This window comes from Plectropomus leopardus, chromosome 23, assembly GCF_008729295.1.
Source record: "Plectropomus leopardus isolate mb chromosome 23, YSFRI_Pleo_2.0, whole genome shotgun sequence".
Taxonomy (NCBI): Eukaryota; Metazoa; Chordata; class Actinopteri; order Perciformes; family Serranidae; genus Plectropomus; species Plectropomus leopardus.
Window position 1 is genome coordinate 15,964,219 of NC_056485.1, and position 23,344 is coordinate 15,987,562.

The following is a 23,344-nucleotide window of genomic DNA, read 5'->3' on the forward strand; positions in this document are numbered from 1 at the left end:
AATGCCAAACCTACCCTTTAACTGTCAACTTATTAGCCAAACCTGACAGATATGGAATCAATTTATGAAAACTGTGTGAAGCAGCATGATGTCGTCTAATCCAAATCTCCTTGTGTTTTGTCTGCAGGCTGTTCAACCTGACTCTGAAGAAGCTGATCATGCTGAAGGAGCTGGATAAAGACCTCACCTCCGTGGTCATCGCAGTCAAGCTGCAGGTACGAGAATCCTCCGCAGTCTGACAAGGAAATGGGCAAAACAGCAGCAGCAGTTTCATTTAAAAAGCCATACTTCTGCACATGAAAACATAATCCAATAAAATGTGAAATTATGCCATGAAACAGAGGGATAATGTGGGTTAAAATGAAAGAAGCTTTAACGTTGCATTAGATTTGCACATCCAAATCCCAGTGAACCTACAAATGGAAATAAAAGTAAGTCATTATCATGACTGCAGCAACAAAAAAAGCCGCCAGAAAAAGCATAAAAAAACATAAATGGAAATAACAGTAAGTCATTCTAATCATTGAAGCAACAAAAAAGCACCTGAATAAGTATCAAAGTTTAAAAAATAACACAATTTAGGTCTGTGTCAGTGATTGTAGTGTCTGATTAAACATTCCTGGAAATAAATAAAGCCTCATCAGTGACTTAGTCAGCAGTTTTTTTCAAGCTCAGCTTTAATTAAGCACTTTCTACAGCTTCAATCAGCAAAATTGTATTTTAGGACTTAAACAATTTGCCTTTTTTAAAGTGAGACAAACCAGAGGAGCAATAGATGTTGAAATGCTGCTGAATAAACCACAAAATGAGCTTTTTTTTCTCTTTTTTTTAAGTTTCTGTTTTTGTAGGAGTCGTTCATTGTTTTCCGCTGAGTCAGGTTATTGGATCTGGACACGCTTCCTGCTCTCCAAATACTCTTGCAACTCCTCCACAGTTCAGAGTTGTGTGCTCTTTATAGCTTCTTTCTTATACTTGAGAGGATCAGCACTGACAATATGATGAAATACTGAAAAGCATTTTACTTTCAATTTAAAAAAAAAACAAAAGCAACAACTGCAACAAAAAAATGTGAAAGTCCCATATGTCAACATAAATTGAATAGTTTGCCTACAAATATTTAGTCAAAACTTAACAAAAAGTATCTCCTATTTGTTTTGTAAACAACATCAGCAACTCAGATTCTGTATAAAATATAAATAGTACAAAAAAACAAAATAAACCACAAATTACACATGTAAACAGCTGCCAAATGCCTTAAAATATACCTAAAATGTATCTTTTGAAGTAGCAACTTTGCTTTTAGCTGTGCTTGTCATTGCTGTGCATAAGTCAAAATATTGCCCTTATCACGATATGGTTTTTCTTATCATATTAAAACTTGTATCTGTATTACTGTGAACAAAATGATATGGCACACCCCTGCTGTGGTTACATGTATGTAAATAACCAGTTTATAAGGCTTATCCTGGTTATCATCACATTTCGGGATATGTTTTTTTACATGAGCACAGAGAAATCGAGTTACTGATATTCCATGTATACACTCCAGTTTCTTTTGAGTTACAGCACATTTGAGTTTCTCATAAACAGAATATGGTGTTTATGCTCAAAAACTTAAATTGGATATTCGAAAAAACCTGATCATAAACTGGTTATTCATGTCCATGCACTCAGTGTTTACTTCCAGCCATATTTGGTGTATTTCTTTTTATTTCTTCACCTCTCCCGCTCTGTTGAACTTTTCCTGCACTCCACGTCATCTCCATCTTGTCCATAATTGAAGAAAAACAACACATTCCTTGTAGTTTTTGACACAGTGCAGTTTAAGATCCTTTAAATTCCTCTTTAATGCTGTGGCTCTGCTCCCAGTTTCTGCTCTTTGGCTTGTTTTTCACTCTTTGCCATCCCTATCTTGTTTTCTATCTAAGTAAACCAATAAATTAGATATTGCTTTCTGGCAAATATTTCACTCTTTAATACTTTTTTCCACACTGCTGCTGCCATTTGTTCAATCTTCCCTCCCGGCTCCCTCGTATCAGTCAGTCTTCACCTCCCTCTGTCTCGACCTCCTTTTCCTCCCACGCTTCTCTCTGCTGCATGTGGTTGATGAGGGTTCGTTCTTTCAACTCTGCTGGAGTTAGCCGGGGCATGCTAACAATAATCTCCCCATCTTTCCCCTGCTCTCATGACATCCTCTCTTTTGTCTTTTCTCTCTGTCTCTTCTCCTTCTGTCGCCTACTCAGGGCTCCAAGCGAATCCTGCGCTCCAACGAGATCCTGCTGTCCTCAGCGGGACTGACAGAGACCGACCTGCAGCTCACCTTCTCCCTGCAGGTAAAGACCAAAGTTCAGGGAGGTCAGGGGCCCGTCAGTCAGACACTAACAAAAACTTTGTTCTCATGTTTTTTTTATCCAACAGACACTGATAAAAATAACTCTAAAAGTAGAAATGTCACAACAGATAAATGCTGTAAAGTTAACGGTTTTGATGTTGAGCTGGGAGAGAAGATAACATTGGATGTGGAATTATTCTCTGTGATCAGTAAGGGTAATTTTAGAAGATCTTAGAAATTTCATTTCATTTTATTTTATTTTATTTTATTTTTAAAGTCAAATATTCTGCACAAAATAGATGTGATCAAAAAAAATGCCAGTTTGATCACCAATCTTTTCTGGAAAAAGAGAAATTAAATTCATAAGCAAATTTTGAGCAAAAGTCAAATAATAATGAAGGTGTTTGATGATTGCAGTTAAAATGTATTAATTAAAAAGTGCATAGAAAGTGTCAGCATGGTGGGAACTTTCCCTTTGTAAAACCTCAGGAAGGTTTTTATTTATTCATTTTTTTATTTAAATTTTCGCTTAGCTTTATGAAATAAGTTGCTGGGAACTTGCTGTATATGATGTTGGAAATTTCAGTTTTGATTTAACATTTTAACAACCAGTTTTTTGTTGGAGTTTGTCATATTCCAACCTCTAAATTATGACAGAAAGATTGAGATTTTTATTGTAAATGCATATCAGTTATTGGTCTCAATAGCTACAAATAAGTAGTATCAACCCTGAAAAAACAATATCAGTCGACTCCTAAAAAGCATGAAAGGTCCCCTTTAATTTTCCTAATTTGTGCAAGGCTTTCTGGTCTGTTATAAGCAGTGTCAATCCAAAACTGAAAAATGTTTTCTTGGAGATGCTACTGTGCATGTAATAAACATCAGACCCCGACATGCATCAACACCAGTGCAGCGTTTTACATTCAGTACTTCTGTGCATTCAGGCCGAGCAAGGTAAATGTAATTCCCAGCAGGGTTTCTTCTGCTCTAAATCATCCCTTCCAATTTCCATGTTTCTAAATGCTGCTAAAAGGTCAGGGAGTTTCTCTCTCTGGATCTTAGCGAGTGCAGCGAGCCAGACATTATACATTATACATTTAACTCTCTGCAGCAGCAGCACTGCGGAGAGGAAGCCTATTAAAACCGAGCAGCCGAGTGATTTCATGGTTTTGAACATTGTTACAGGAGTCGGTTTTGTTCCATTTATAGTGCAGCCGGTGAGATCCTTAATGAAGGGTTATGTCATATTAAGGATGTGACTAAGTGGTTCGACACTTCAGGACGCCGGAGACAGGTCAGCGGGTGTGACTGCCTTATGCAACGACTGCACTGATTATCAGGACCCGGGAAACAAATGTCAGTGCTTTATCAGTTTGCATCTGAACCCGTCTAGCAAGTCACCCACCTGTCTGCTGTTCTGTGGGTGTGTGAGCTCATGTGTGTATTTGTGCCCGCAGTACCCACACTTCCTGAAGAGGGACGCCAACAAGCTTCAGATCATGCTGCAGCGGCGAAAGCGGTACAAGAACCGGACCATCCTGGGCTACAAGACTCTGGCACTGGGACTCATCAACATGGCCGAGGTATCACAAAAAGCAACGTAACACTAAAATCCAGCATGAAAATTTAATAGAATAAGTATTAATTGAAACTCTCAGGGTTTCATGCCTTACAGAAGTGAATTTGTGATGTGCAGTGTTTTACTTTTTCTCCCATTCCTGTCTCATTTGATCATGTTTCAGTTGGTATCAAACTTTTTCGAGAATCCTTCAAAGCTCTATTCTCTAAAAAAGAGAGAAAGAAAAGGCACCAATAGCACTGATTTTTTTTTTTTGTTTTTTTCAGTTGAAAAAGAGAAAGTTGTTCTTACTAAAAGGTGAGAGACTTTATCTTGTAGCTGCATTTTTATTAGGGCTTATTCATTTAATAATTTTATGTTTCCGAAACCTAGAAATTCATTGTTATTTATTGTGCTAAAACAGGTATAGTGAAGTAATTTCTTTTTTTTTTCCTTTTTGGTAACTTTTTTCAACTTTTTTTTTTCAACCGCCTGAACATACATTAACAGAATCCACATTCAGGATAATATGTAGACATTTCAAGTGTGAAATGAAAATTAACAAATAAAATGGAAAATAATGAAATAACACGCTGAATGCAGGTCAGAGTCGGTGTGGACTGAAAACTGCTTTTACCATGGCAACATTAGTAGCACTACTAATCCGACTGCGTGACAAAATAGGTTGTTTTCCGCCACATAACAAAGTTCTCCCGGTGTGCAACATGAAAGAAAAGTGACGACCGACTCTTTCAAAAATCGGTCATCCTAAGTGCCTGACTGTAAATCAGATTAATTGTCCTCGTTTCAAGAGGATCCGATTTACCATAAAATGTGATGAACTGCGTCTTCTTGTAGGTACAGTATACATTTGAAAATGGGTTTAAATAATCAGCTTTTATACAATAAATCCTGTGTTTTCATTTAGTAAATGCCTGAACAAAAATAGAATCGAAACGCCGTAATTTTTCACACTGTTGCAGGACAGGTGGAGGAAAGGCTCCTCTTGACAGCTGCTTGTCACATTTTTGTGTGTTTTCAGCTCCTCCACAGCAGCAGATGGAGGTTAAGCTGCATTTTTGAAAGCTGTGAATTGTTGAGTCAGCGCAGTCTCGTCCTCTTCTGCAACATAAGCGTCCCAGCTGATCTGAGCTGTTGACCCAACAAACCACCGGCCACAGGCTCATTTCCCTGAACATGCAACGCCTGCCTTCTGCTGCACTCCAATCTCCGTTTAGCTTCGTTTCACTTTCGTCACAAAGTGATTTCTAACCTAATATCAACCAGAATATAAACCATCCTTCCATAACTGTCTTTTATCATTCGGAAACTTTTATACATAGCGGTGCCTTTCAAAACTCCCCGAGCCCTCACCTTCATTTAACCTTCACCCAAACTCAATTCAAGCAAGTGCACTTTAAAATCCAACTCAGATTTCCTGATCTTTGGCCCGGCGTTCTCTTCTCAGCCGCCATAAATGTCGCCGTAAATCAAACTCCCAATTAAATTTTAGCCTCTTCTGCCAAAAGCTCCTCGCTATTCTCCGTCGCTCACAATATGAAACCTTTATAAAAAGGCGTGTGATTTATGGTGTGTGTCTGTACATGTGTGTGCGTGTGTGTGTGTGTGTGTTTGTGTGTGTGTGTGTGTGTGTGTGTGTGTGCACATGTGGATGGTCCTTGGACTTTATGAATGTCTGGTGGCTTTCGCAGTGAAGTCAGGATTATTTACAGGATAAAACACCTTGAATAAACTGGCCCGTCATAAAAGAGACAGAAAAGGACATAAATAAAGACTCAATGAAGAAGTAGGTTTTGTCTCCGGGATGTTTAGTTGGCTAAGTGTTTTGTCAAGAGCAAATTAAACCAAATACAACAGTAGAATGAGCTGAAAGAGCGCATAAATAAAGAAATTGTTCTTTTGAACTACACCTCAGCTTAAAAAGACTCTTTTAATCTAAAACAGTGTGTTGCTCCAGTCTTTCGTGGTGCCTGCTGGCTATCTGAGGTTGCTTCAGATGCCTGCATGTAAAATAAAGTCAAATTTTATTCATGAAGCTCTTTCAGCAGACTGGTTGCGCTTTGCAGAGGGCAAAGGACACAAATGCAGAGTCGTACGCATGATAGGTTCAAACTCATTTCCTTCACGGGCACAGTAAAAATCTGAACTCTGCCCACCGCTCTGTGTGTGTCAGAAAAATAATATGCTGTAGGGGACACACTCCACTTTTCAGTTCAAACAGTCCCATCAGAAGTCACAAAGAAATGTCAGTTTGATGGTGCTGCTGTAATACGACGTGTAGTTTCCACTGACCCAGCAGGTATTGAGAGGATGAACTGTTGAACCTGCTTGAAAAAATCAAAAATGCTTTGCCTACAAACTTTATCTCTAAGGTTATTCAAAATAAAAACATTGCAAAATCACAGCTACAAGTGATAGTCACAGAAAGATTTCATGTTGAATTTACCCTTATTTCCCAGGATTTTCTTGAATCGCTTGCTTTAAAACATCATCATGTTTTCCTGCGACACTCTAAATTTTAGCTTGATTTATATTTTGGTGTTGAGGCTGCACAATTAAGTGAAATATTATTAATATCACAATATCACTGAGTGCAATTCCAAAATCACAGTGATGATTTGTTATAACATACCAATATAAATGAAGCACCCCAGAGATGCCCCAGCCTTCAAATCATATTCCAGATGTGAGGAAACATTGGCACAGCTAAGCTTACATCATCATCAAAAAAAATTATCATTCCTGATAATTTTTTTTTCTTTTTTCGTGCAGCCAGCACTGCGCTAGGCAGGGTTTCCCACACATTTATTTATTTGCTGATGATGAAAAGACCTGCAATCACAAATAGATTTTCAATTTTTTTGGAGCTGGACTGTTCATTAGGAGCGCTATGGGAATATATATACTGTTTGGTTATTTATAGCACCACACTGTCACAGTGCAGGGTGTACTGTTGTCACAGATGGAGCAGTAAAATGTGACAGTGCGCAACTGCCTGCATTGCAGCCTGTTTCACCGCTCCCAGCTGCAGCTCTTTCGCACAGTATAGCCCAGTTTCTTTAATTGTTTCAATTAGTCATTTACACACAAAACAGGGACCATGTTGAAAAATGCAAAAACATGCAAGGTTTTTTTATTAAACTAGCATCTGCACAACTTAATTTTAGCTGCCAGCAGAAGCACAAAAAGCTGTGCAGTAATGGAAAGTGGAAAGAGTGTTATTGAAACGCTGTAATTGCGGGATCTGCTTGATGAAAGTATGTTTTTAGAAAGAATTCACTGCAGGTTGTTGAGCAAAGTGCCTTACATTAGTCAGCGCAGCAGTTTAACTCTGTGGGCTCCTTTTAATGGGTTTTAAAAAGCAGCGGCAGAGTTTGAGAAGATGAACCTGCAGCCGGTTTAGTTCTTTTGGGGGAAAATTGACAAATGCACCAATGTTTCTCACTGAATATGTATTTTGCATTTTTGTGATTTTTTTTTTTTTTTTGCCTTGTAAGATTTACATAATTGTCTGATTGGAAAATAGTTAAAATAAGCAGCTGGGAGACGCTTCAGAGAGCTATGGCTGCATTCGAAGCATCTGATGCAGGTTAGCTGAACCTCTGCCAAGTGAATAGATGTACAGCAGCAACGCCGTTCTTTAATGTGTGGCTCTGGCTGTCTCCATAATAAGCTGCTCAGACTTCATTAACTCTCCGAGTGTGACCAGACTGCTGAGAGAGGCTGGATGTCACTCACTTAGATGCACAAACACACACACACACACAAACACACAGAGGAGACGTGATGCTGCTTTTTGCCGCACGGAGAAATGAGCTTTTTTTATGCCTCACATGTTTTCTGCGTTGTCATTGGTGACAGCTTCTGATTTTGTTAATCCCTCACTGCTATTTTTGTTTATCTTCTCCAGCCTCCTGTTTTCTCCTCGCTCCATTATCATCTTCCTCCTAACATCTGCTTCACGTCTGTCCTTCTTCTCTCACCGTCTAACCCGTCTCAGTATTTCTTTCATGTCAGTCTCTGTTGTCTGTCTCTTCCTCTGATGGTATTTAAATTATGACCTGTGTTTGTCCCCATCAAAGCATCATGGGAAGAACACAGCATCATCTCTTGTGCTTTTTGTAGAAGCTGAAGGCTGTCTTCATTCAGTGCAACTTTGTCTTTTTCTTCCTTGTCCAGGTGATGCAGCACCCAAGCGAGGGCGCTCAGGTCCTGGGGCTCCACAGCCAGCTGAAGGACGCCTCGGTGCCCGTCGCGGAGATCAGAGTCTACTCCCTGTCCAGCCAGCCCATCGACCACGAGGGACCCAAAGTAAAGATGTCTGGTAAGCACATCAACCCACCACATGTCTCTCTCTGTCTGTCTATGTTTGTCCTCCTCTCCTTAAATGTCCTCTGTCTCTTCAGATCGCTCTCCAGACATCGACAACTACTCCGAAGAGGAGGAAGAGAGCTACTCCTCAGAACAGGAAGGCAGCGATGACCCCATTCATGGACAGGTGTGTTTGAATAAGTGTAAACAAAGATGTCACTTTTGTCCATAATGCGTCCTGTGATGCACAGTTTAAGATAGAGAGAGAGGGTGACGGTGCTTGGGGTTTCCGATAGTATAAAAACATATAACATCAGGTTTAATACCCACACTTTCCACAAATTTCCATATTTATTAACATCCACATATACCAGCATGTAACAAGGACAAGTATTTTGGCCGTGTATGTCCACTCTGATCAGAACAGTTCTGGGTCAGCAGTAAATTATAACTCAACTCATCAATGTTTTTGTTCGTGCTGTTGGTCTGGGCTGGTATTTTCACCGCATACGTGTGAAATAAGTTAATAAGATTGAAAAAAAATCTCCCTTGAACCAGTAAAGCTGCGTTCATTTGAAGTGATGAGGGTCTCCATTTTTAGCCACTCCACTGCCACCTCAATCTGTTCGTGCCACAGAGGTTGAATGACGAGGGGATGAGTTCACAAACAGATAGAAAGCTTGTGTTTTTTTTTTTTTTTACTGTGTCACCTTTTCTGTCTCTCGGCTTATGAGAGAGAGTGGGGGGGCGACGGTGCTCGGGGTTTGCGAGGGGAATCGGCGCCCATCGGTGCGAGGAGATTGGAGGAGAGCTTGAAAGGAGCAAACAGACAGCAGAGAGCGATAAGAAGGGAGCAACAAGGATTTGGAGGCTGGATTGAAAAGGCTGAAAGGAAGAATGGAAGGAAGCTGAGAGGAGGAAGAGGAGGGAGGGGAGGTGATGGTACAGGGGCGAGGGGAAGCCACTGCAGGACTGGAGCAGTGAGACGTGAAAGAATAAAGGAGAAAAAAGCAAATTGGTCACGACTGGTTTCTAATTAGGTTTTTTTTTTGGTAGTTCTGGCCATAATAACATTATAGTCATCAACTTAATTGCTGAAATCTGGAACCATGGCAACATTGCTAAAAAGAAGTTAGACTGCTAAAGAAGCATGAGGTCAGGCACACACACACACGTTAGTCAAACAAATTTAAACACACAGTTTTCTTACTGGCATTTTAGGCATTCGGTTTTGGTTTAACTTCCACTTCAACTTTAGTTAATTTAAAGGTCACATCACCCGGAGAGTCTCTGTACGCTTAACATTTATACAAACACACTCACACAAACATACACAGCTGATGTGAATATGACAACAATGTTGAGGTTAATTATTTTTTTAAAGATTAAATGAAGAGAGATCATAGCAGTAACAGGTTTGGTGTATTCATCAAGAAGGTCATCAGTGCATAAATGGGCAGCGAGCTGGCTGCGACTTTAACATAAAGTGGGTCAGATAATCTGAATAAACAGTCGGCTCATTTATAACCTGCCGAATCATCTGACTGCTTGTGTTTTTTGCCCTGTTTGATTTTGTTGTTGCCGTGTCACCTTGATCCCAGACCTCGGCAGTACAATGTTATCATAACTGATAGAAACAACGACCCGAATCAAGTTAAAAGATAAGGCTTTTTTTTGTTATTAACAAATCTAACAAAAAAGATCAACACTAACTGTACCTTAGTCTTAGTCTTACTTCCCTGACCTGTCCGTTTGGCTCAAAAACATTTACTGTATACAGTAATATGTAGTAATTTCTCAAAACAGCTGGGCACTGAAGATTTTATCGAACATTAATCCATCAAGAGTAAATTTGTTGGGGATTATTTTAAGTTTGGATTAATAAACTACATTTGCACTAGTGTTTATCTTGCAGCACCCCGACAGCGGACTGTTTGTTAAATGGATTACTATAAAAAAAAAACAGTGCCCGTGTCACCAAGTGCAATAAAGGACGCTCACAGACTTTGCTTGGTATTTGGATCAGTTTTTTCTTGTTTTTGTTGTTTTAACAGGATTTGTTGACCTTGAGAAAAATGTAGAATATTTGCCAGCTTTATCCTTTAAAACCCAAGTTGTAATTAAACTCTCCTATTTCTCCGCACTTTTTTCTCTCCCTTCTTTCCCTTATTTCTCTACCCTCTTTTTTTAGTATCTATATGACGAAGAAGAGGAAGTGAGGAAGAAGAAGCCGAGGCGCAAGCTCCCTTCCAATGCCGCCATCACCAGAGTAAGAAAAACACCTCATCCTCCCTCCCTCCTGCTGTTTCTCTGGTTTCCTGTCTCTACCTGCTTGTTTTGTCTGTGGAGCAATTTGCGACAAACCTGCTTCGTGAAAAAGCCCTTTCAAATAAATTTGATTCGACTGGACTCCCTCTTCCTCCCCCTCTGCCTCTTGCCCCACCTCATTCAACCTCTCTGCCTTATCTGCTCCTCTCTCCCTCTCTCCCGCTCTCCTCTCTCCCTCTGCTTGTTAGTTTTTCTATAAATCCATATTTTCCCTCCCATTTTTGATACATGTAATTCAGGCCAATTTTCAGGGGAGGAAAACACTGAGTCACCACAAGCCCCCGCAATAACATTTACTGCTTCCTGGGATGCATGGACACGCGCGCACACACACACACACACACATACATACATGCACAAACACTCAAACACTCAGCAGGAACACAGATTAACTCACAAAATTGTCTGCAACACAAAAAAATGACAATGGACCTGCAATTTAACTGAAGAAAAGCAGTGTGTGTGTGTGTGTGTGTGTGTGTGTGTGTGTGTGTGTGTGTGTGGCAGCAGGAGATTGTCTCAGCAGGTTATTAATGAAGCACTCATGTGGAGGTCTCAGTGAGATTGTCCCCAACACCACCACCTGTGGACAATACAAATACACTTATACATGTACACACACGGACACACAGGCACACACACACACACATACACACAAAATAACCATAATTTCAGCACAGCTTGAGCTGAAGGACACACGCATGTTGAACATAAGCACACACTCAAAATTCATTACAACAGTCCCTCTGCCCTGCACTGTACACACACACACACACACACACAGATTCATTTACATCCCCCGAGTACAGCATGAAGTCGACCCCCGACTTCCAAAATTCAACAGCTCTCTACAGCCGCTTAAACATCCACTTATGTTGCTGATGAAAACTTTGCTCAAAGCCAAAACACTCAGATTTTTGAGTGTTACTGTTTCAACTTGTGTGTTTCCACGCATCCAAATATCGTTGGGTTTCCTCCTATAAGAAGATGCTTTTCATCACAGTTTGCAAATATGTTAAATAAACATAAAGATTTGAAATTACATGAGCTACATAAGCATAAAAATGTCTGAGCTATAGTCACATAATTACTTAGTTTTTTCATTAAATTTTTATTTGTTTTAATTACATAAATTGTACTTTTTTGGTATTTTTTTGGAATTATTTTCTTACATTATCATTCATTTATTATTATTATTATTAAAAATAGATTAAAAATTAGATTTTAAAAGAATAAAACAACTGAGACTGTAGTTTTATTTAATTCAATTTTTTAATCATTGAATATACATGGGACTCATGTATATTCAGGAGCTCATATCTTTTCAGTTTTCTCTTTACCTTTTTTAAATGAAGAATGTGTCAGTTTTTATTATTTTATTCTTAAAAATTTCCCAACTTTTTTCCCCCTGTCAACAAGTGATGAAAAATCAGTTATTGCTGTGTTTTAAAAAAGTCTGAAAAAGTGTGGGCCAAAAATAATTCAAGCAGCTGAAGATCCACTGCCTTTTATAGAACAATACAGTCTCGCCAGCCGTCATATTTTCCAGTCTTGTTCAAACTTCAAAAGCACATTTGAAGAAAACCCAGAGCTGCTGATTCACTATTAATAAACTCTACATGCACTCTACCTTCCTTTCAAAATATCTCGGCTTGTTCAATAAATAAACAGCCCTTTGTTGTTATTCAGAAAAACATCTGCCATGAGAGGCGTCGACTTGACAACCTCAATAAACCCACAGATTCCAGTTTAATAACACGTGACGCGACAGAGAGAAATATCTGCACAGATAACACGCTTGCTTTACGTGACATTCAGAAATATGTCCTGCTGGTGTTTCCATTAACCGCTGCTGTTTTGAGTCATCAAGCATGAAAAGCTCCTGTCATCTCTTTCTGCGCCGTTCATCTCTTCCCTGAGAAATATCCATCTCCTGATGTCGTCCTCTCTCCGCAGCAACCCAACATCAAGCAGAAGTTTGTGGCCTTGCTGAAGAGGTTTAAAGTCACAGATGAGGTGAGTGCTCCGGCTACTGTCCTCCTGAAATCGCACATGAACTTCATGCACGAGGCTCGGAGTGTGTGTTTGCTTCAGAGGTGTTGCTGCTGACATGTATTTCAGTTTTGGCTTTGAAGACTCAGAGAGGTGCGTGTGGGAGAGATGTGGCAGAACAGCTGAGATGCAGCTGAAACGCTAAACATTGTTGATTAAAATAGAACAGAAATGTGTTTCATGTGTTTGTGCGCTCCTGGAGTGAGTCCATCAACATGTGCGTGTTTGATCTCGCGCTGCTCACACTCCTGCATCCGTGTGTGTTTGCATGTGTGTCTCTTGTCTGAACATTGTTGCATTTTTGTGGTTGCTTTTCTAGTGTTTGTCTTTCTTAACCTTAGCTTTTTTCAGCCTGTATATCTGTTTTTGTGGGTTTCTTGAGGATTTTTCATCATCATTCTGTGCGTTTCTTACTGTCATGTATTGTCTTTGTATTTTGCAGTAACATGTTGTATTTATGAGTTAAGTATTTTTGTTCTCTTTCTTTAAGGAGTAAAGATGAGAGAAGGTCCATTATACTATAGGTCTTTAGCTTCTTGACCTCTCCTGTCGCATCTGTTTTATTTCTATTAATTGGTTTTATCCTGCTTTATATAAGAGCAAAAGAAAAAACTCAAAGTAACATGCACTTTCCAAAATGAAACCTTTTTATGTGAAAATGCAAGGTGGTAGGAGAAACGTAGGGCAGTTTCATACGTCATATGAAAATACAAAACAAATACAACAACAGAAACATGCTGCATATATAAAAACTTGCTAAAGAAATCCAAAACAAATACATTAACAGCAAATACGCTGCAAATACAGAAACGATGTAAATTCAAAAACGAAACATGCTGAAGCTCATAAATGATGCCAAATCAAAAACATGTGAAAATCCAAAACAAATGCAGGGACGGAAATGCATTGCAGAAATCTACAACAAATGCCAAAAAAAAAAAAAAAGAAGAAAAAGACAAAGTCAAAATCACACAAACACTGAAAACAAATGCAACATAAAAAACACAGCATATTGAGTCAACACAGCAGAAGTTCTTCGGGCTTCTAGGGAAGAGCTACGTAAATCTGTAGCTATAAATCAGAAATAAAATATTACAATTAGCTCTTAGTTTAGTCTAAGTTTCAGCCTCTGTTGGGGAAATAAAATCAGTTAGAAATATTCTTAGTTAGAGCGCATTTGCCCTTGTCGACCACCATAAAAACATTCATAAAAACCAACCATATATTGATTTTATGCTATTTCTTACATGTTAATGAGCTTGTGCCTCTACAATTCATCACTTTCTGACACAGGTTTTAAATCTTTAGTGTTTCTACTAATGCGTGTATCGGCCAGTGTTTACATGTACAAATAAGACATTTTAAACCAGTTTTAGGACGGTATATTTTGCCATAACTAGGCTGCTGTCTCTTGGTTAAACATGGACTCTGATTATGAGAATCCAGGCTGAGCTGATGTAAAGCATGTCACTGTGGCATGTAAACATCTCACTTAAACTTTTCGGCATCTTCGAAATCTTGCAGAGCCTCGTGGGTACATTTTAATGTCAACAGGAAAAACGAGTTAGTATCACTGTTGGGATCAACTTATCTCTCTTCTGCAGGGAGGTTATTGCAGCTCGGGGCTGCAGATTCCTGACACGTTTTATAGCTTCTATAGGTGTAAACAGAACTAATCAAAGCTTTTACTCTGTGCATGTGTCTGTTGGTCATTTGTCTCCTTTGTGTCTCGTCCAGGTTGGTTTCGGCCTGGAGCACGTGTCCAGGGAGCAGATCCAGGAGGTGGAGGAGGACCTGGACGAGCTCTACGACAGTCTGGAGATGTACAACCCGAGCGACAGCGGGCCGGAGATGGAAGAGACCGACAGCATCCTTAGCACACCCAAACCTAAACTAAGGTAGCAGCAATGTCACTCATCAGAAACAAAATACACCACACACACACCTGTCCGGACACATCTAAGGCTTCACCTGCAAACACTTTGGTGCTGCAGGTTTGACGCTGATAAGACTCACTGCCCTCCTTCGACTTTTTTAGAGCTCCCTCTGTTGGTGAAAACAGCTCATTGAAGTTTATTTGAGGTTTACACAAACCAGAATTGGGTCATTTAACTTTGAATCCATTAAAATGTAAAAGTAAATCAAATTTCAAAATAAAAATAAAATTTTTTAAAGGAAGTTCAAAAATTTTTTAAAGCATACCTTTAGGAAAGACAGTCTGTTTCCTAAAGTAAAATTATAATTCGTCAACCATAAATTCACAGCCAAGGGTACCTCTAAGGCTGAAGCTGATGACTATTTTCATTGTTGATTAATGTGTTGATTATTTTCCCAATTAATCCATTAGTTTTATAGTTTCTGAAATGTCAGAAAATGATTAAAAATGTCCCAAGATGACATCCTCCAATGTCATGTTTTGTCCACAAACAAAAGATATTAGTAAAGAAACTAGAATATATTCACACTTTGTTCTTAGGAGGTCAATAACTTATTTCAAACAGTCAGAGTAGCAGAGAAAGTATTTTTATGTGGCTCTGTGAAACTTATTTTTTGTTCTCTCTTGTGACCTCAGCCTCAATTTTGCCTCAAAATATGATGAATTACTCAAAATAGACCTATTTGATGGTGTTATAATGTGGTGTTATAAAAGCTTAAAAGCTAAGGAGCGATATAAATAAATTAAATAGGCTCATAAAATACTGATAAGATGTTTTTCTCCCTGTCATAGTTCTGTTTGGGTTTTATCTCCTTTTGGGTAACAAATGTACAAGTACAGGTTTGTTCTAAAAAAGATAATAGGCCCCTTCTCACGAAAGAGATTTTGATATGTCACAGTCAGAAAAATGAGTGTAAATTAGAGGACTGCATTGGAAGTGGCTCCTGCAACCCAACACAAATCACGCTCATGACTCACTGGAATAAAACGACTGCGTTTAGGTTTCAGAAATCCTGAAAGTGGTGTTCATTTGTGAAGATTATCTTTTGCCACAGATCATATTTTTAAAATAAATAAATTAAATTAAAAAATTAAGACATTTAAAAAATTAAAAAACTAAAATTAAAAATAAAATACAATAAAATAAAATAATCACAGCTTATTGGGATGCTCAAACATAGCTGAGTCACTGTTAATACCATTAGTAACACCTTTGCTTTTCCTACTATCACTGTTAAAGTGCTGTGAAAAAGGTCTACTACAAAGGGCACAATTTGTTGTCTTATGTATCTGTTTCCGTGTGTTCAGGCCGTTCTTTGAGGGAATGTCCCAGTCCAGCTCTCAGACGGAGATCGGCAGCCTGAACAGCAAAGGCAGCTTGGGCCGAGACACTTTCAGCCCGGTGAGTAATTCAGATCCACGAGGAAGCAGCAGCTGCAGCATCAGCAGGAGTTTCACTGATATGAGCTGTGGGGCGTTCATGTGGCGCTCAAGGAAACCTGAACCGTTTGTTTTTTTTTCTCTCCATCTCACCAAGAGCTGTAAATCTTTATTGTCCCTGAAGGGCGTCTGTCTTCAGACAAGACCTCATTTAAACTGTCTGCAAAAGGCATGTGTTACAGGTGCAATATCCACCTCTGACTACATATAACTCTCTCTGACACCCAAAGAGGCCTTTAAAAAGTATTGTTAAATTAAGCGATCTGAGAAGGAATAAATGATCACGACCTGTTAACATACAAACTATGATGAGCAGGTACAAATAGATAGAGCTTTATTTTTAGAGATTATTAACTAAAAAGGTGAGTTTAAAGGGGAAAAAGTGGCATTTTTCAACCTTGACCCTATTTTCCCATATTTTTGTGACTTTTTTGAGTTACAGCTTTTATATAAACAGGCATTTTAATGTGTGAAGAGGCAGGATATTTTAACATCTAACTGGGTGAATTAAAGTTTTATTTCAACCAAACCAGAGTTGGTGATTGTTGGAAGAGCAGAAAGACGAATTAAGACGGTTAATGTGAGTTTTATTTTGTTTCTGTCTACTGTGAGTAGAGTGGGTTTGGTGATAGCGAATTTGGGGCTATTTCTGGTTAAACAAAAATGATCCTATTCTTTAATTTAAATGTCTGTCTTTGTAGGGATCTGTCCATAATGTTGTCAGACACTTAAAATAACAATCTGAGCCCGTCAGTGACAAAAAAACACCTTTAGTGGAAGTGAATCGATGGTGTATAACTGCCCCAAGTGGTTATAATGGACCAATTCAAAAATTGTTGTTCCCATTCATCACTTAAATACAAGAAAAAAAGCATCCAGGTAAAAAAAATCCCAAAGTTTGCCCCTTTAAATGTTCTTTTTTTTGCTGTTTTAGCCTCCAATTAATTTTGTTTTGATCAGATTGCTTTTTATTGCTTTTTCTCTGTGGTTTTATTTTTACATTTTGTTCAAATTATTCAAACACTTTATTCATGATGGCAGTTGTTGCTGTAATATCAGGCCTCACGCTGTGGTTTAGAAATCCTCTCCATTTATTATGAAAGTTGTCAAAATAAATACACAGTAAACTTTATTCACATAGCATGAAGCTAATACTGATTTCACCCAGAGTTTACATGTGGCATAATAATGCAGGACACTAAATAGCACGCAGTAACATAAAATAGTGTAACAATACACCATAAATTGAAGCAGCATAAGCTCCAAAACAACATGCCACTCTGCATTGATGAGGTAAACATCCCGAGTCTAAAGCCAGTGAAGAAAATCGCCCAGCAGGGAGCCAGTTTGCAAATATACAATTTCAGAAACGATTCCTTAATGGAGCAGAAATCCAATAGCTCTTTGACGGTCGCCATCTGCTCAATAAAAAGTGTGTTTAATCTCGCCGAGCTGAATGGATTTCACTCGATGTCTCGACTGCATTCAAACAGCTGCAGTTCTTCCTTTCATAGTAACACTGAAATAAGCCTTTTAGTGTTATGATGAGTGTCCGCTGCACACTCACTAAAAAGATGTTCTTTTAATGGAAAAGTCTGCTTTTATTTTAGTAAATAATTTTGATGGCGGGCTACAGACTGTGATGATGTCTTTCAGCCTGTCACTGAAAGCAGCCATGTCCTTAATTAAGCCTTAATAAATCATGAACGAGATATATAAAAATTCGCTCCCCGTACAGTTGTCACGGATGTTGAAATTAGCTATAGAGACCAAAACTGTTTTGTACCAGGTTGTAAACATGTTGCTGTAAAGGTAGGCATTTTGACATGGGGATCTATGGGGATTGACCAATTTTTGGAGCCAGCCTTTAGTGGCCGTTAGATGAACTGCAGTTTTTGAAAATGAAGCGTTAAATTCATTTTTCAGCCCTGGAGGTTGCCTTTTGGTTACTATTTATTCCCATCCTACCGTTAAGTGCTTACCAGTGAAAGTGAAAGTCAAATTCATATTGTTTCGGAAAAAACTTGCGACTTCACGTTTTGCCTCACCATATTTGCATTTTCTCAGGCTGTTTCCGAGATAATTGTAGCTTCCTCTTGGATGATTGCTGCTAATGATCACCTTGTTACTACCTTTCGACAGAGTACCACCTTCACCTGTGTGCTGTTTTTGACACGGGGCTGCACGCTTACAAACACCCTTAACAGCAGATTAAGAAATGAAAATATACAGAGGCAGAACGCAAAGTCTCGGGCAGAAAAATACACCTTTAAGTGGATCATAAGCGATGATTAAGAGAGATTGATTTTGAATGAGTCGTTACACTGTTTGGTTTTTTAGGAAATATCTTAAAGCCTGTAGACTGACTGTCTTACCTCGTCTTCCCAGCAGGGGGAACAGCCTCCTCTAGAGAGGATGAAACTCTCACGCAGCCGCAACCTGGAGGAGGCCCTGTCTGAGACCGACACACTGGTATGACTCTCATAGTGTGTTTGCATGTGTGTGTGTGTGTGTGTGTGTGTGTGTGTGTGTGTGTGTGTGTGTGTGTGAAGGAGAGAGAATTAATGGTGTGTCTTTGTTAATATGACTCCGAGGGGGGATTCGCTGCCATCTGCGCTGTAAGTGAGACAGATTGAGAGAGACGCAGAGAACAGAAGAAAGGGCAAAAGAAAATAAGCGATGAAGTGTCGGAGAAGATGGCTTTAGGATTGCCAGCATCTCCTATTTCTGACACTGACAGTCTGTCATTGTGTGTGTGTGTGTGTGTGTGTGTGTGTGTGTGTAGGAGCTCACAGATCAGGAGCTGTTTGCTGAGGTGGGCCCCTGCATCATGGTGTCAGTGGCAGAGAAACAACCCCGCACACCTCTAAAGAGCAGCAAAAGCGAAACCCAGGCCATGCCATCGCCAAGGTAATCAATCACCAAATATAACAGAAAAAAATATAAAATTACAGAAAAAATATATAATTTGATTTGATTTTGTTATCCAAGTTTTTATTGAGTTTAATTTCATGCATTGAAAAAAAAATAGTAACCATATCAATAACCCCGTTGTCAGTGTTATGCACTAGAAATGTTTTTGGTTTGTTTGGTTTTTTTTTTAAGAACAGCCCAATTTGATAAAAAAAAAAAAATGCTAATATTATGTTGTGTTTGTGTTAATATGTATTTCAGACACTTGAAGAAAAAAAAACCCAACTTAAACTATCAAACAATAATTCGGCAGGTCTCGCAGTGACTTCTAGGACCTCCTCAGGGTCATGGATCACGACTGATACGACTGACGACTGATACTGTTTTTTAGAGCCGATACTGATAATAAGTAGTTAATGAGACCAATAACCAATATTTAGAACTGATATGCATTTACAATAAAATTGAAAATCCTTCCGCCAATATTAAGAATTTGGAATATAACAAACTCCAACATAAAACTTTGTTTGAATGCCTTTGGCAAATGTAAATCAAAACTGAAACGCTCAACATCATATACAGGAAGTTCCCAGCAAGTTTTTTATAAAGTGAAAATTTAAATAAAAATGAATAAAGTTGTTGTGAAGTAAAAAATCTTCCCATGCTGACACTTTCTTAGCACTTTTTAATGAATTCATTTTATCGGCGATCATTAAAATAAAATGCTGATACAGATAACCAGCAAAATGCCAAATATCGGCCCAGGCTGATAATCTGTCGACCCCTAATTTTGGAGATCCTCAATGTCATTTTTGCTTGTTTTTTAACCTTACCATCCTGCGTTTTCTCCGCGCCAGGTTGGACGGAGGCCACACGCCCAGACAGAAGCGCATCAGCACCCCCATGAAAGAGAGACAGCTGTCCAAACCTTTGAGCGAACGCACCAACAGCTCCGACTCGGAGAGATCCCCAGAGCTGGGACACAGCACGCCGGTAAATCAGCATCCTTTCCAGGATTTCATCAGCTTCATTTCAGCCTTACATACAAACACAAATCATCGTGTTGCAGTATTCCGACAGAGGGATTTACACTTTGTTCTGCGTCCTCCTCGACTCGCTCCCTTTCTGTCTTCTCCCGAAGTAAAGAACACAAATGTGCCCTGATAATCTATGACTCGCCTGGAGCTCAGAAATGAATTATGTATGTGCTGATGAGTCATCTGAAGAGTAAATGTGTTGCTGTAGGGGAGTTTATATACTCATCATGTGTGTGTGTGTGTGTGTGTGTGTGTGTGTGTGTGTGTGTGTAGCTCCTGAGGAAGGCAGTGTACGACCAGCTGAACCAGATTTTGTTGTCGGACTCTGCGCTCCCAGAGAGTCTAATCTTAGTCAACGGCACAGACTGGCAGGGGCAGGTAAGTGTGTGTGTGTGTGTGTGTGTGTGTGTGTGTGTGTGTGTGTGTGTGTGTGTGTGTGTGTGTGTGAAGAATTTCCCCCCAAAAAACATGTGGTGGGCGTTTTTCATCACATATCTTAAACTTCATGTGTGTTTGTCGCAGTATGTTGCGGAGCAGCTCCAGGTACAGAGACACCCGGTGGTCTGCACGTGTTCGTCGGCTGAAATCCAGGCGGTGCTGTCGGCTGTGCTCACTCGCATCCAGAAATTGTGAGTGTTTTTGTGAAAAGCTGACATTAACACAGCGAGAGTGAGAGAGCATTTCCATTATCAGAGTTAGAGCATGCCTTGGTTTGCAGGATGACTCATCTTCTTCGTCTTTTTTCCCCTTCTGAGCCTTATTTTTTTGTTTTCTGTCCTCTTTTTGACCCTTTTGTCTTCTTCTCCTCCACCCTCCACATCTCTCCCTCCTCCTCGTCTTTGCCCTCATGACTCCACATGTATAACTTACCTTCTCTTTGTGTCAAAACAATACTTTTTGTATCTCACCCCTTTTCTCCTCTTCCTCGACCTGTTTTTGTCTCTCTCCATCCCCTCACCCTCTCCCCTCTCTCTCTTTGTCACAATATTCAGTTTAAGTTGACTTTATTGCAATTTGCTGAAGCACATAAAGGAAAATAGGGGATAAAGAAAAAGAAAGCAATGCTAGTTCAAATACAGGTTTTTTTTACTGTAAGAAGAATGTTACAGGACCATTATATATCTTGTGTTCATCCAATCTGATAATACAAACACATTAATGTCCACATATTTTGGTTTTATACAGAAAAGTGTTTTTTTAATGATTTGGTAGTAGTTATGACAAAAAATTTCATGGAAAAGAAATCTGCTCATTTTTCCTGATTAAGGGAATAATCATCTCGTAAATTGTAGATTTTCTGAATTAAAAAAGTATTATCTCACAATTATAAGTAAAGTTTTTATGAAAAAAAACTGCTCAGTTTCTCTGAATTAATGAAATGAGTAAATTGTGGTTTAATGTTTTTAATTAATAAGATTATTATCTTAAAGTTATGTAAAGGTTTTTATTGAAAAAAAAGCTGTTGTGTTTTTCTGAATTAACAAGATTATTTCTCAGAATTCCTCATTTTCATTTAAAAAAATAATGTTTTTTTCTGAATTAATGAGATTATTATCTCAACATTATATGTATATATATATAAGTGTTTTGATGAAAAATGCACGTTTTGTGCTGTTTTTTTTTTTAAATTTCAATAATCTTACAAATTCTCATTTTTTCGGAAAAAATAGGCATTTTTTTCTAAAATTAATGCATTATGCAAGTTGAATTTGCAGCAGGTCAATTTTCTGTGTGATTTGTTTTCTTGTCTCCACTGTTTACTGTAATCTGTTCTTTTTACAAGGCTCTGATGGATGAGATGGCGCGATGAAAGTCCAGCAGATCCACCTCCAACGCAACACTGATAATACAGCCTTCTCTCTCTCCGTCTCTGTCCCTGCAGCTGTAACTGTAACTCGTCCATGCCCAGAGCGGTGAAGGTGGCGGCGGTTGGCAGCCAGAGTTACCTGGGAGCCATCCTGCAGTTCTTCGTCACTCAGCTCGCCAACAAGACGTCCGACTGGCTCAACCACATGCGCTTCCTAGTGGTGCCTCTGGGTGAGAGAGTCTGCTCGTGTTGCCATGGTGATAAAGAAACTCTTGCAGAGTCATGCTGCAGCAGGATTTTATTATTTCGGGGGGAAATGTCTGGGGAGTGACAAACCTCTGTTCTTTGATTTCTGAGACATCCGTTACACACACAGACACTTGTGTGCACACTGACTTAGTTTTAAAAGATATTGTATCTCGTCACTCGTCAGGATCTTGGAAGTTGCACTAATTGGACCAATTGCAGCAGTAAAATCACTAATTCTTATTTTCCGGGAATGTTCACCTTGGGGGGGAATTTCATCCATTTTTGCACAAACGTTCACTTGGATTCAAAAATTAGCTGATTAGATTTTGGTAGTCAAAGGTTAAGCTCAATGTGATCTTATCTGTCTCGTTCTTGTTAACACGATATCTCAAGAACATCTTGAAAATCCATTTATCAGATTTGGCACAAACGTTCATTTCTCAAGGGTGATCTGATTAGATTTTGTTGGTCAAAGGTCAATGTCATTGTGACCTCATCTCGCTCATTCTTACGCAATATCTCAAAAATGCCTTGAGGAAATTTCGTCAAAATAGGCACAAATGTCCACTTAGACTCAACAGTGAACTGATTAGATTTTGGTGGTCATAGGTCAAAGGTCACTGTGACCTTACATCTGTCTCATTCTTGTAAGCGCAATCTCACAAAGATTTTGAGGGAATTTATTCAAATTTGGCACAAACGTCCACTGTGAGTCAAGGATGAACTGTTTAGAATTTGGCCGTCAAAGATCACTGGGACTTCGCTTTTGTCTCAATCTTGTTTATTTTTGTTGCCCAATACTTTCATTTTTCCCTCCCTTCACTTTCACTCTGTTTTCTCCATCAGGCTCCCACCCAGTTGCCAAGCACCTCGGCGCCCTTGACAACCGCTACAGCTCCTCCTTCCTTGATGGCGCATGGAGAGACGTGTTCAGCCGCTCTGAGCCGCCACAGACAGGTACCACCCCGTCATACGGATATATGCATTCAGCCTCTGAGGATGTTGATTGAGTAACGCAAATTTCTCCCTGTCGTCTGCAGATCAACTAGATGTGGCGGCGAGAATCTCCCAGTACATCAGCGGAGCCACAGTCACACACCAGCTGCCCATCGCTGAGGCGATGCTGACCTGCAAACACAGGACGTGAGTGCAGACGCCACACAAACATAAACCACTGCGTTTCATTTTTCTGTTTTCTTAAATATTTTCTGTCCTTTCTCTCACTTTTCAGGCGAGATGAAGACTCTTACCAGAAGTTCATCCCTTTTATAGGGGTAATAATTTACTGCTATTGTAGCTGGTTTCCCAAAAAAAATTTTGATTTATAGGATATCGCTGATCATTTATATATTTTACTTCT

At 39.2% G+C, this 23,344-nt stretch overlaps 1 protein-coding gene across 1 annotated transcript in view; it reads left to right on the forward strand.

The window, feature by feature from the left end:
- LOC121962000 (phosphofurin acidic cluster sorting protein 1-like) overlaps window positions 1-23,344 on the forward strand; it is a 66,976-nt gene that overhangs the window by 40,238 nt on the left and 3,394 nt on the right. Inside the window, exons 2-19 of the mRNA XM_042512161.1 lie at window positions 128-215; window positions 2,244-2,333; window positions 3,790-3,915; window positions 8,091-8,235; window positions 8,318-8,409; window positions 10,414-10,491; window positions 12,507-12,566; window positions 14,340-14,500; window positions 15,847-15,940; window positions 18,367-18,450; window positions 18,764-18,888; window positions 19,749-19,884; window positions 20,202-20,306; window positions 20,451-20,557; window positions 21,811-21,965; window positions 22,831-22,941; window positions 23,025-23,127; window positions 23,216-23,258. Of these exons, the coding sequence (XP_042368095.1) occupies window positions 128-215; window positions 2,244-2,333; window positions 3,790-3,915; window positions 8,091-8,235; window positions 8,318-8,409; window positions 10,414-10,491; window positions 12,507-12,566; window positions 14,340-14,500; window positions 15,847-15,940; window positions 18,367-18,450; window positions 18,764-18,888; window positions 19,749-19,884; window positions 20,202-20,306; window positions 20,451-20,557; window positions 21,811-21,965; window positions 22,831-22,941; window positions 23,025-23,127; window positions 23,216-23,258 (1,903 nt within the window). The remainder of the gene's footprint in view (window positions 1-127; window positions 216-2,243; window positions 2,334-3,789; window positions 3,916-8,090; window positions 8,236-8,317; window positions 8,410-10,413; window positions 10,492-12,506; window positions 12,567-14,339; window positions 14,501-15,846; window positions 15,941-18,366; window positions 18,451-18,763; window positions 18,889-19,748; window positions 19,885-20,201; window positions 20,307-20,450; window positions 20,558-21,810; window positions 21,966-22,830; window positions 22,942-23,024; window positions 23,128-23,215; window positions 23,259-23,344) is intronic.